At 41.2% G+C, this 13,916-nt stretch overlaps 1 protein-coding gene across 1 annotated transcript in view; it reads right to left on the bottom strand.

Annotated features, from left to right (window-relative positions):
• susd2 (sushi domain containing 2) overlaps positions 1–13,916 on the bottom strand; it is a 79,610-nt gene that overhangs the window by 18,786 nt on the left and 46,908 nt on the right. Inside the window, exon 14 of the mRNA XM_060907471.1 lies at positions 5,983–6,079. Within this exon, the coding sequence (XP_060763454.1) occupies positions 5,983–6,079 (97 nt within the window). The remainder of the gene's footprint in view (positions 1–5,982; positions 6,080–13,916) is intronic.

Genomic DNA, 13,916 nt, shown 5'->3' with positions numbered 1-13,916 from the left:
TGCGTGACGTCACAGCCGTAACCAGTTTTAAGGCCGAGGCCTTTGACAGCTATAGACCAAAGCCAGATTCGGCAGGCGAGAGTGGTTGCGATGGCCTCTTCTTTTGGATTTATTGGAGATTCTTCGGATTCCTCAGATAGTAATACATCTGTGATAGTCCTGAAATCGGAGTGTGTGTACATGCTACTGCTATACACGTAGAACCGTATCAGTTTGAACCATCGGAAAGTGAATCCGATAGTAACACGTCAGCCACGGAAGCCCCCACCTTACGAAATAAAGCCAGAGAACAAAGCCATCTAGAGAATTGGATGGAATTGAACTGACAGTCTCATGTGACTCTCATTAAAACAGGATGGGTGTTATAACTTATGCAACATACATGTACATGCATGTATTTTCACTGATAAAACGAAAAAGGCTAATTAAATAATCAGATGAACTGAGACAATCATATTCTGAAGCAAATTAAATAATCTTATACCGGTAACTCAAACACACAATACAAGTTACACCTATTAATCTAAATGCAGGCAAACAACGAGGTGTTGTTGTTGTTGTTACGTAACCAAATGAGAGTCGCAGCTTACCCGTCTGCGTTCTCGCTTCTTGAAGGCTGATATTTTGGCCGATTGTTTTGAAACAATCTGACTTTCAGTTCTTCATTCATTCGCTTCTTCCCCCGGATATGCTGCTGAGGTGGGGGGGGAGGAAAAAGAAAAAAAAGGCATATCCAGCAGAGAAATCTGACGACTAGTCCACTCATTCTCCATTTTCCCCATACTTAGTACTCCGCCATTACTGCTCGGCTCACACTCCGGGAGAACTGGTGCAACTGAACTTACTTTCCTTTTCTTGTAGTTTTCTTCTCCTTTAATTGTTGATACTGCACCCTCTTTCAATACGGGCTTAGAGCCAATGCTCATCAACAGATCAGAGGTCTCGTACGAGTCCTCAGTAAAATGTGCCCGTGAATTTCTCGCAAAACGCGTCCAAATCTTTGCAGTTTGAACATTCTTGGGCCATGAATGCAATATAAATCCACCTTCTGTCGTGTTGCTGCACCCACCAGCAACACATCCACGTGGCATGGCGATAAATTAACTCAAAATGGAGGATCGGAGTTGCAGTCAGCTCAGTGTTTTAGTATAGCCGAAATGGCGATGAGACCGATAGCCTTCCTGCTGTGACGTCACAGATGTCAAGGTCACTCACTCAGACCGCTACCTATATGAATCATTTTAATCGTAAAAATGACTACATTAGATTTATTGTTAACGCTTAAAACTATTCCTGTGCCATTCTTGAGGTCTCAAGGCATTTATAAACGAAAAAAGTCAGGCCATGGTTCTGCGTATCTCCTTTAAAGAAGCTCTGAGGAGACGTTTCTGTGAACAGAACAGCTCTGATGAAGTGTTCTGAAATAACCCGAGTGATTTATTGCGCGTTTCCTGGTTGATGCTGCAGGTGTGGATTTTGCGTATCACATTTTACAAGTCCAGGTGAGTTTTATGACTTTAACCCACAGGGCTGGACGCTCTCATCCCCTTTAATCCCAGATTTATAAATCACTCCTTGTCTTCATCACCTCATGAGACTCAATCGCCCTGATCCGTCCTGAGAGGAGGGAGATTAATGATGACCTCCGGGACGTCGTGAGCTGAACTTTACCTTTTAACACACAAAGAGATGCTTTTGCTTCTGCCTTTATTATTTTACTGCTCCCAACAAAGGATGGGATCATGTTAATGTGGATTTGGAACACAGCCAGCCAGGGATTCAGATCGCACTGTAGTGTTCAGTAAAGCAGCACGGACAGCGTTAATGTTGATTTGGAACACAGCCGGTCAGAGATTATGAGCGTCTGTCAATGCTGCCTGATTGAACACCACAGTGTGAAAACCTGATTTGGAACACAGCCTGTTAGAGCGCCTTGTAGTGTTCAGTAAAGCAGCACTGAAAACGTTAATGTCGATTTGAAACACACACACACTCAAATTTTCACACATACTATTACATGCACGCTCTCACTCTCTCGCTCACACACACCATCATATGTTCTGTCCCTCTCTCTCTCACACACACCCTCTCATACACACACTATCATATGTTCTCACACACACACTCTCAAACTTTCACACCGAGAGCCAATACAGTGTAGCCCATACACCTACTCGCACATGTCTGAGTTGGGAGGAAACTGAAGAACCCGGAGGAAACCCACACAATTCATTTCTATAAACTTTAGTGAAACTGAATTAGTGTGTTGTTATAACACAGATCCAGTTGTAAAATCTAACCAAGATTAAATATCTTAAATCAAGACAAAATATGCTTGTTATTTGTCTGCCAAGATAATTCTCCTTTCCAGGCAGGTTTTGTGTAAGAGTATTTCACTTACTTTAAGCATTTTTTCCCCTCAATTATCTTAATAAGGTATTATAACTTGTCATTGAGATTTTATTACTGGTTATGAGGAAGTTCTGTCTTAAAATGAGAATTACCATAATTTCATCGGTGTTATATTAACCATGACAAGTTTGTCAAAGTCAGAATTTCTTATTTCAAGCATCTTATCCTTTCTTTTAAATCTCTTAACACAAAACGGATAACTAAATTAAATGAATTGTTGTATTGTCAATCTGGCAACAAAAATAGGCTACAAAATGGATTGGTTTGTTGTTTTGATTTTGATTTATTTGGCGGCCTCAGTTGGTATAAACACTTACACCGCTTTTCCACTACAAACGTGGCTGAGTCGGGCTGAGCCGTGCCGTGCTGAGTCGGGCTGAGTGGGGCTGTTGGAGTTGCATTTCGACTACAACTGCGCTGAACCGTGCTGGCTGGAAGTGGGTGGACACATTGGGTGGAGTTAGCGAAAGTGGGTGGACGTCACGTGATGTCGTTAAGCAGCACAAACAGTGACATCAGTGAGCTTTTAAGCGGTAGTCTCACGACCCGAATAGTAAACAATAAACATGGAGTCGTTAGTGTTGCTGGTCTTGGTTCTGTGGCTTGTTGTCACCGACAACGCCAACAGATACTGGCAAGAGCGTATAGATGAGGCGAGGCACATAAGGCTTCATAATTCTCGTAATTCTCCTTCTTCCGGGTTTGCGGTGTTTACAGATCCCAGCATGCTCGCGGGGCGTGTGTGGGCGTGTGAGGACACTCCTCCTCACCAATCAGTGCACAGGGGAGTGTCTGCTCACGCCCCCAGCCTCACTCAGCTCGCTTTGGCTCGCTTCAGCCCCACTCCAAAACGGTGCAAGTTTTAGGGGCTGAGCAGGGCTGAAGCGAGCTGAGTCGTGCTGTTTTTTGGTAGTCGAAACGCGAGCCGTGTCGGGCTGAAGCGAGCTGAAGTGAGCTGAAAAAGGGTAGTGGAAAAGGGCCATTACTTAAACAGAGCACACCGATACGCCCAGATGAAATAGTCAAACTGTTGGTTGAGGGACAAAGTATCTAGCATGTTAAAATGAGTAGTACAACTTTACTTGTTTTTAGTATAAATACACTAGTTTTAAGACATCTGTGGGGTTTCTAAGGATGTATTCAGACCAGGATAGTTCGATAGTTCACTTGCTTTGGTCCGAACCAAATGTTTTTTTTATTTTTTCATTTTGGTGCGGTTCGCTTTCACACTGTACATTTTAGTAAGCGGACCAAAATCTGTCAACAAAGCCACGCGCCCTGAGGTTGTTCAGCTATTGGTCAGAGACGACACGCGCACAAAGCGTTAAGTTCAAAAGTAGTCATGGAGGCTTTCTGTGCTGTTATTCTTTTTAATGTCATCAAAGCTATATGTTTTTTCCAGTTTTTACTGTTTTCACAATTGTGCGATTACTATGCTGTTGTACAAGTAATTTATCAACGACGACGACAAAGGGCAAGGCGGCTATGGAGGATAGCGCTGATGAGCGCACGTCATGTTGTGACAGTTCTGGCTCTTCACGCAATAGATGAATTTCTTTTTTGCGTCGCTAGTACCGCCACTTTTTGAAAGAATGTCCCTGATTTTAATGTCGGTCTGACGGAGTTTCATCACTTTTAGCCGACATTGTTCTGGGGAGCGCGTGAACCCCTTCTTCATTTTCTCACTGAATACAGCAAACACGTCGGCATTTTTGTGTGTTCTCTCCAAAAGCTCAGATATGTGGACATCTGCCCATATATCCACAAGGGTGCGCGTTTCTTCCTCGGCCCACGTTTGCCCCCTACTCATTTTTTGTACTCGCCTACCACTGGTGACTGAACGACCCTTGACAACCGAAACAGTGTTTGCACTTTGCGGCGGAGTGTCAAGACTCTGTTTCCCATAATGCTCAACAAACGACGGAAGCTCCCGAGGTACAAAAAAGCAAAACTGTCGGATTAGGTCCGGTCTGCTTTCACACCTCCAAAAGATCCGCACCAGGGTTCCTTTGGTCTGGACCGAGTCCGACCTTGCAGCTCGGTCTCGGTCCGCTTGTTTGGTCCGGACCAGAGTTCGGTGGTTTGTATTCAGACCAACCCAAAAGGTCCGGACCAAGGGAAATTTGGTTTGTTTGGTCCGGACCAAACAACGTAGGTGTGAATACGCCCTAAAGCTAGATATATTTTACTTGTTTTTAAAAATCTTGCCAAGTCAAATTTTCTTGTTCTGTTGGCAGATAATTTTGCTTATTTTAAGTAAGATTTTCCTCATTTTATTACTTTTTTTCTTGTTTTTGTAAGCCGGGTTTTTGCAGTGACACACACACACACGTATCAAATATACTCACAAACGTAAACTTACACCAAAAGTATTAAGGGTTGTTTTACAATCAGGGTACGCAAGCTAAAAATCACATTTAACACTTATTATCTTCAATATCAAAAGGCTTGACTAAATAAACTTGGTTGTTTATTGTAGCCCTGTGATAGCTCCATTTACCATGCAAAAAAAAAAAAAAATTGGTGATAACGTTATTTTTGGTGAATGTATGGCAATATATGTCATATTTAACAAAATTACTCGTGGTCATTTAGAAAAAGTGCTTTTTTGACCACAGGTAGCTCCAAAAGGGATGCACTTAAATTATTCTTTATACCATAAAACACATATTTGGTTCCATATCATTGGAAACATAGTTAAGTTTTAATGTTGAATGCCAGTAAGTTTTCAGATTATTTTGATCAGATTAGTATGGAATTGTGTCAAAAAAATGTCCTCTCCGAGACAGCTAATTTTTCAATATAAAATAACATATCTAAAATGATTATTTTCATGGGGCGGCATGGTGGTGTAGTGGTTAGCACTGTCGCCTCACAGCAAGAAGGTCTGGGTTCGAGCCCCGGGGCCGGCGAGGGCCTTTCTGTGTGGAGTTTGCATGTTCTCCCCGTGTCCGCGTGGGTTTCCTCCGGGTGCTCCGGTTTCCCCCACAGTCCAAAGACATGCAGGTTAGGTTAACTGGTGACTCTAAATTGAGCGTAGGTGTGAATGTGAGTGTGAATGGTTGTCTGTGTCTATGTGTCAGCCCTGTGATGACCTGGCGACTTGTCCAGGGTGTACCCCGCCTTTCGCCCGTAGTCAGCTGGGATAGGATCCAGCTTGCCTGCGACCCTGTAGAACAGGATAAAGCGGCTAGAGATAATGAGATGAGATGAGATTATTTTCATCCTAAAATGTGGTCAAGATATTGGGACATAAATATTAGAGACAACTAACACAAAGCTTACAGCCTTATATTTAAAAGCACTATGGAAGTAGTGGATTCTGAATTGTCAAAAAAAAAAACGTCCTCTCCGAGAATCACTTCATTTGTTTCTCCCAGCCCGGCTTAAAGCTACACTTAATCTTGTTATAATACAAACTATTCCACAGGCCTATCTGTTCTGTAACTTGTCCTTCACTTAAAAACTGGTACAAGAACCGGTTTGAATCAATTTTGGACCCCTGTGACACAAACTTTGTACCCTGATTGTAAAACAACCCTCGAAAATCAAACAATCGTATGAGCTCACCTCTTCTGTTTCCGGGTGTACAGGATGATTGCGATCACCATGACGACCAGGGTGAGGACAGAACCGATGGTTCCAAACACGATTCCCAAAATGTTATCTACAAAAAAAAAAACACCAAAGCACAAACAAACATGACTTCTGACCCGAATGCAAGGTTGGGGGACGTCTAATCCAAACGGATCTGAATCAAACGTATTCAACATTATCTCAACTCTGTGTGTCAACTAGTGAATATTAATGAACACTGTTAATCTTTTTTATGAATATTAATGACGTGTGGGCGGTCTCAATGGCAACAGGCTGTGAGTGGGAAGGGCAGACTCAACAGAAATTAAACAGACGATTATTACAATAAAAAGACAGATACCTTCATTAGACAGACATCGAGTGGTGATGCAATTTTCAGTCGTGATTTAAAAAAAAACAAAACACAAAGTATCTTTAAAAAAAAAGTACATGTTGGAAATGAAGCATTTTTAAGAAACATGCTTTGTTGCTGGTTTTTATATAAAACGGAATAACATTTACATAATTATGTCTTTAAATGTATTAAATAATTCATCTATATAATGGATAATAAATTAAAAAGTATGATATAAATTAAAATATATCCTCTATTTCAAACACTGTCTTTTGTTAATATGAAATGTAACAAATTAAAACTGTCCAAGCATAAATTTATATTATATACAGTACTGTGTGAAAAAGTCTTTGGCACATGTAAAGAAATGCTGGAGACCAAAAATGGCTAAAAAATAATGACGACCCTTTGCTTTAAAATATTATTTATATATATATATATATATATATATATATATATATATATATATATATATATAGTAGTCTGAGGTCCAGTGAGGTCAGTTTTATGCGGAAATGATCTGTAGGTTTTCCTGAGCATCTTACAGAACCAGCCGCAGTTCTTCTGGACACTTTGACTGTCACACTCGCTTCTTCATTTTACACCAAAACCCAGCAGCCTTCATTATGTTTTCTTTTTTAATCTGAAAAGTGCTCTCTTATGAAATATGCTGCTCAGATACAAACTGTGCTAGGAAAATTATCGTTTGGAAATATTTTTGAAGTGTTTTGACTTGATAACGTAGAAGTCATAAAATAGAAATCTATAACAAAGTTCACATGAAAAAATAGGGTGCTAAGACTTTTGCACAGTACTGTATCTAGATAAACCATAGCTTGAGTATTATTTGCTCAATAGCCGTTAGCCTCAGTTTAAACCACACCCCGTCTTGTCCAAAGTGATCCTTTGCTTTTGAGGTGTGATCGAAACGTTCAGATATTTTCGAAACAAATTAAATGGTGCATGTAAGATTGCAGCTGAAACACAGACCCTGTGTCACTACCCCATTCCCTTTCTCAGTCATCCATAATCTCTCTTTCTCCCTCATGCCTTCCTCTGACCCTCAGCTTTCCCTCTCACCGTGGAGGAATGCACGCGCGTGACACGCTGATGCGGGAGAGTGCTCTGGAGCAGCAGCTCCATCACCCTAAACGCTGATGGATGGGGGCTATAAAGAGAGAGACAGAGTGATAACGAGGCTAAGAGCCCATATCCTGCTGCTGATCTACCTCTCCGCCCTGGTTACAATCCGTGTGCATAAAGATTTATTTATAGTACAAAGAGAAGACAAAGTGTTTCAGCAGATTACAAGTTCCTTTGGCAGCGAGCAAACAAGTAGAACAAAACGCAAGGGTACAAACTAAACAGCACTAACACGCAGCGTCATGCTGTTACAGGAAAATAATCAAGAACGAGGTGGTGTGATGAAGTGGAGACACTGTTCACACACTGACGCTTATTATTTTCCAGTGACGGCATGTCCCGAAGTGATTTATTCTACTTACAGCACAGAAATTTGACAACAATTTATTCTAATTTTATTGGGTAAAGAACTCATTCACTTGTCACGCAAAAGCTCAACATAAACTACAGAAAAAGATGTAAATATTTAACAAAGAAAAACCTAGGACTGTTGACAGAGTGAAGGTTTTTAGCTCATCTGACCGTAGGCCAGGCCGGATGATCTTCCGCGATCACATGTCGTCCATCCGTCCGTCCACAATTTACAAAAATCGTTACTCCTCCTACAGGATTGATCAGATTTCAATCAAACTCACATACAATGTTCCCCAGGTTGGTCTGTGTACAAGTTGTCAAGACGGTAGCGCCACCTGTCATATTTACGATTTTGGGCGTCTGAAATTTTTGGGTGACTCATCACATTAAAAACGCTACTCTTCGTAAACTGCTAGGATGTTTTCACTGAAACTCAACCAGAAGACTCTAAAGACATATTCCAACAAGAATTGTTCACCAGGTGGCGCCACCTACCATGGATGCGGCTACACAGGGGTCATATGCAATTTCATGAAAATCGCTACTCCTCCTACAGGATTGATCGGATTTCAAACTCACACCCAACAACAGTGCCCAGTATGAACTACAACCTAATTGAGGCTTTTTTTTTTTTTTTTAACATTTATGGAAGGAGTCTCCAGTATCAGTACTTTATAACAGTTAGAGGTCTTTCTCAATTTCTCAGTAACATTACAAGCTGTGGGTTGGATTTTTTTGTCTTACTGACTTCAAATACATTTATTATGAATCATTTAAAAGAAAAAAAATTGTAATCGTTTATTCATAAATTTTGAATACAAGAAGAATAAAACACTCTGGGATGTGCCGTTATTAGAAAACTCATCAACTTCAGGGTAAAAAGGCTTCATCACACCATCCTGTGGTTGATTAATTTCCTATAACGGCGGTAACGGCAAACCTCCATGCATTTTACTCCTGACATAGTAAATATTCATACACCTAGGGGGTCAAGCATCAAAAGTGCTGGAACACTGTTGTTTCATTCAGGATCATATTATCTCATCTCATCTCATTATCTCTAGCCGCTTTATCCTTCTACAGGGTCGCAGGCGAGCTGGAGCCTATCCCAGCTGACTACGGGTGAAAGGCGGGGTACACCCTGGACAAGTCGCCAGGTCATCACAGGGCTGACACATAGACACAGACAACCATTCACACTCACATTCACACCTACGCTCAATTTAGAGTCACCAGTTAACCTAACCTGCATGTCTTTGGACTGTGGGGGAAACCGGAGCACCCGGAGGAAACCCACGCGGACACGGGGAGAACATGCAAACTCCGCACAGAAAGGCCCTCGCCGGCCACGGGGCTCGAACCAGGACCTTCTTGCTGTGAGGCGACAGCGCTAACCACTACACCACCGTGCCGCCGGATCATATTATCATTATTACTATTTTCTTCATTGAAATGACTTTTGCAGACCATAAACCATAGAGGTGTGAAACTTGGTCAATAGTTAGTACTCCCTCCTGCGACCCAGATAAGTGAGATGAGTCTGATCAGCCCAATGGTGGCACTAAAGCACAGGGTTATCTCTCATGAACCAGGCAGCACGGTGGTGTAGTGGTTAGCACCGTCACCTCACAGCAAGAAGGGTCTGGGTTCAAGCCCAGGGGCCTTTCTGTATGGAGTTCGCATGTTCTCCCCATATCTGTGTGGGTTTCCTTTTGTTTCCCCCCACAGTCCAAAGACATACAGGTTAGGCTAACTGGCTACTCTAACTTGCTCATTGATCAAGCCTGAAGAGGGCTGGACTCCGCCAAGATTAAACACCCTACACACACACACACACACACACCAATGATGGACTGTTAAAATCAGTGGTGCTGCTACAGCCCTTGCCGGCTATGGGACGAAGAAGGTCTCATGAACCAAAAGTCTCCCTCATATCATGAAAAAACCTCAAGAACCATTTAGCTCCTCCCATTTTGAATTCAGGATAATCTGCATAATATGCAAAAACCATACTTTTGTGAATTAATAGTTATATACTGATCAGCCACTTTAATAGGAACTTCTTGTTGACTAAGATCTCTGTTCTTGGCTGCAGGACTGGAACCCAATGTGTTCTTCTGTTTTCTGTTGCATGCGGAGATGCTTTTCTACGGAAGCTGCGAGAGGCCCTTCGTATAATCCGTTTTTTTTAAATTCACCTTGTTATCCCAAGATAACGACATAATTAATTCAGGATCTCGAGAAAACAAAACCGTTATTCCGAGATCTCGAGAAAACAAAACAATTATTTCATGATCTCGAGTAAACAGCTGAGAAATGGTTCATTCAGGTGCGCCAAGAGACTTGTGATATGCTGACTTTGGGGCTATTTCTCATTCTGTATAGACGCAACTTTGGTCATTAGAATGTCTGGAATAATCGATCACCTAATAAGGCAATATTTTGATCAGGGGTTGACACAGGGAGAGATTGCATTAAGTCTTTTAATAAGGGATAATTTCAAAATTAGTCCGCGGCACCTCCGCAGAAGACTGGCCCGGCTTCGTCTCTACCGACGGAGATACAGCGATCCAGCTGAGATCATGAAATAATTTTGTTTTCTCGAGATCACGGAATAATTGTTTTGTTTTCTCGAGATCTCGAAATAATGGTTTTGTTTTCTCGAGATCTCGAATTTAGTTGTGTTGTTTTTTCGAGATCCTGAATTAATTATGTCGTTATCTCGGGATAACAAGGTGAATAAAAAAAGATTATATGAAGGGCCTCTCGCGGCTTCCGTACTTTTCTGCTCACCACGGTTGTAAAGAGTGATTATATGAGTTATTATATCCTTCCTGGCAAAAAAGTTTGAACCAATCTGTCCATTTTCCTCTGACCCTCTCTTATCAACGAGGCGTTTGTTTGTACTTTTTTGTTTTTCGCACCATTCTGTGTAAAATTGAGAGACTAGAGTTTAAATGTCTGGAGCAACAGGTCCTGTTTGTTTTTCTTTTAGCAAGCAGTATATCTGACAAAATGCCAAAGAAGGTACAGTCATAATGGCGGAGTATGTATTTCTGTATTTGCCTGAGGGATGATAACTGTACAAAAACAACCTGCATCTTTCAGGAGGCAGATAAACGATGGAAAGTATTTCTTCAAAAGGAGTTAAAATAAAATTAAATAAATAAATCCAACATATAAAACACACTAAAGCCCCATAATTTGGTACTAATTTAGTCACCGAACTGAGTCCGAGTTAACATTTATAAACAAAAAAAAGTGTTCGATTTAAAATTTTTTTTTTAGGTTTTATTGTATTTTTAACATTGTTCATTTTTAAATTCTTTTTTTATGCTCCATTTAGCCTTTGAAAACTGACTGGATATTTTATTTCGCTTTCATTCCAGACCCTCATTGTGACTTATGCATACATTTTTCTTTAATTTGTCGTCTTCTAGTGAAACAACTCGAATACGAGATGAACATTAAACATCCTGAGACACTTTTCTAAATACCATGAATACTTTTCAACAACTTTTGACCATCATTTTCCATTTCGCTTCCTTCTGAGTTTAACAAGTACATTTTTATGAATATTAAAGATTAACTTGAACAAAATTCACTTATCCCCTTCCGTCTCCATTGTTTAGTTGGTGCCTTCACAAAACAAAAAAACTAAAATGTCACCACATCAGTGTGTGTATATAAGAGGATACTGCTCTATAATTACATCTGGCATTAGAGGATTTGCAGGAGTTTTCTCTCATAGCCAAGAAAAAGAAAAAACAAAGCAGAAGATAAGAAAGACAAAGAGAGACAGAGGAGAGATGATGACTCGTCTCCCACCTGTTAGTGTCCTTTTTAATAAATCCGTCTCCAAAGCCTTAAATCCCCAAGATTGACTTCACCTTTCTTTGAATCAAAACTTTAATTATTAAAACGCCCACAGAAGAGAAGCTCGAGTACTCTCATCACGGATGCCGAAAGAGAGAAAGGAGACAAAAGAAGGCGAGGAAAAGAGGGGAAAAAGTCATCCAAAGGAAACCAAGTGCACAACAAAAAGGTTTGATTTTCAGTCATATCAATAGGAAAAAAAAACTAAAATAAATTCCCCACTGGGACACCAACGTCATGCTAACGGCTCCATGTCAACCTCATAATACTGTTTACACACATAGCAGTATTATGTGAATTGTGTTAAGAAGTGTGTTGAACTTCGTAAGTCAGGGAATGGTTATAAAAAAATAGCTAATCGACTGAAAATGTGGGCGGCACGGTGGCGTAGTGGTTAGCGCTGTCGCCTCACAGCAAGAAGGTCTGGGTTCGAGCCCCGTGGCCGGCGAGGGCCTTTCTGTGTGGAGTTTGCATGTTCTCCCCGTGTCGGCGTGGGTTTCCTCCGGGTGCTCCGGTTTCCCCCACAGTCCAAAGACATGCAGGTTAGGTTAACTGGTGACTCTAAATTGACCGTAGGTGTGAATGTGAGTGTGAATGGTTGTCTGTGTCTATGTGTCAGCCCTGTGATGACCTGGCGACTTGTCCAGGGTGTACCCCGCCTTTCGCCCGTAGTCAGCTGGGATAGGCTCCAGCTTGCCTGCGACCCTGTAGAACAGGATAAAGCGGCTAGAGATAATGAGATGAGATGAGACTGAAACTGTCCATTTCCAATGTCGTGTTCGGGCAATAATAAAAAATTGGACACCAACTGAAACTGTTACAAACTCGCCTGGAAGAGGAACCAAGTTTATTTTGCCCCCACATACAGTGAGGAGAGTAAGAGAGGAAAAAGCATCACTGTTGGTGAATTACAAGAAAAAGTAAAATCTTGGAGTTTCCAAATCTCCAAACCAACCATCAGACTCCATCCTCAATGCCAACAGATTATTTAGAAGGTTCCAGAAAAAGCCTTTTCTGTCAGGTAACCACAAACATAAGCACCTGAAGTTTGTGAAAAGCTATGACAACTTTGACTGGAACCGTCTTCTCTGGTCTGATGGAACAAAAATGGAGCTTTTTGGCAATAAACACTCGCGGTGGGTTTAAAAAGAAGGATGGCTTTAATGAAAAGAACCCGATCCCAACTGTAAAATATGGTGGAGGTTGTGTGATGTTTTGGGGCCGTTTTTCCTCCAAAAGGCCCTGGAAACCTTCTTAGGCTCCATGGCATCATGGGGTCCATGAAATACCAGGATATTTTAAACCAGAATCTGGCTCCTCTGAGATGAAACTAAAACTGGGTCGTCATTGGATCTTCCAGCAGGAAGGAGCAGTGATCCGAAGCATATGTCCAAATCAACACAAAAATGGTTCTCAGAGCACAGAATCATCTTCTGCCATGGGCATCTCAGTCCCCTGACCTGAATCCCAGTGAAAAAGCTGAAGAGGAGAGAGCACAAGAGAGGGCCGAGGACCCTGGATGATGTGGAAAGATTGTTTAATGAGGAATGGGCTCAGATGCCCTGCTCAGGATCGCCAACTTTATAAAATGTTCTAGGAGAAACTCAGTGCTGTTTTACTGCCAAAGGGAGGGTGTACAAAGTATTAAATGCAGGAGTGCCAATAATTGTGGCACATGGTGTTTGTTGAAAATAATGACTTTTTGATGAGGGATTTGTTTCTCTCTGAACAAATTTCAATTAAAGTTTGGATTTTCTCTCATCTTTTTCAGCGTGAGATGAAGCGACTTCACCAAAAGGTGGATTTTTTCGAAGCCTTTTTCAAATCTTTACAAGGGGTGCCAATAATTGTGGACGGCACTGAAAGTTCCATGTGTTGTTTCATAGTTTTGATGTCTTCATTAGATTGTTCTACAAGGTAGAGACTAGTAAAAATACAGAAAAACCTATGAATGAGTAGGCGTGTCCAAACTTTTCCAACTTATCCAAACTGTATATAGATCATAATCAAAAGTATTGTATTTCATAAATTTGTCAAAATGTATTAAAAACAAACAAACAAAAACATCATCATAGCAGTTCAATAATGAGGTAGTCTCCAGGTTACGGTTTCTTTCCTTCTTTCTTTGCTCCACTTCCCTCTAAAAGCACCGCCGAGGTCAGGAGCAATGAACCGTGTCTCAGCTAAGTATCTTCATATG

The sequence above is a fragment of the Neoarius graeffei genome, chromosome 24, assembly GCF_027579695.1.
Source record: "Neoarius graeffei isolate fNeoGra1 chromosome 24, fNeoGra1.pri, whole genome shotgun sequence".
Classification (NCBI taxonomy): Eukaryota; Metazoa; Chordata; class Actinopteri; order Siluriformes; family Ariidae; genus Neoarius; species Neoarius graeffei.
The sequence above is the reverse complement of the archived record's forward strand: the minus strand, read 5'-3'. Positions and strand labels throughout refer to the sequence as shown.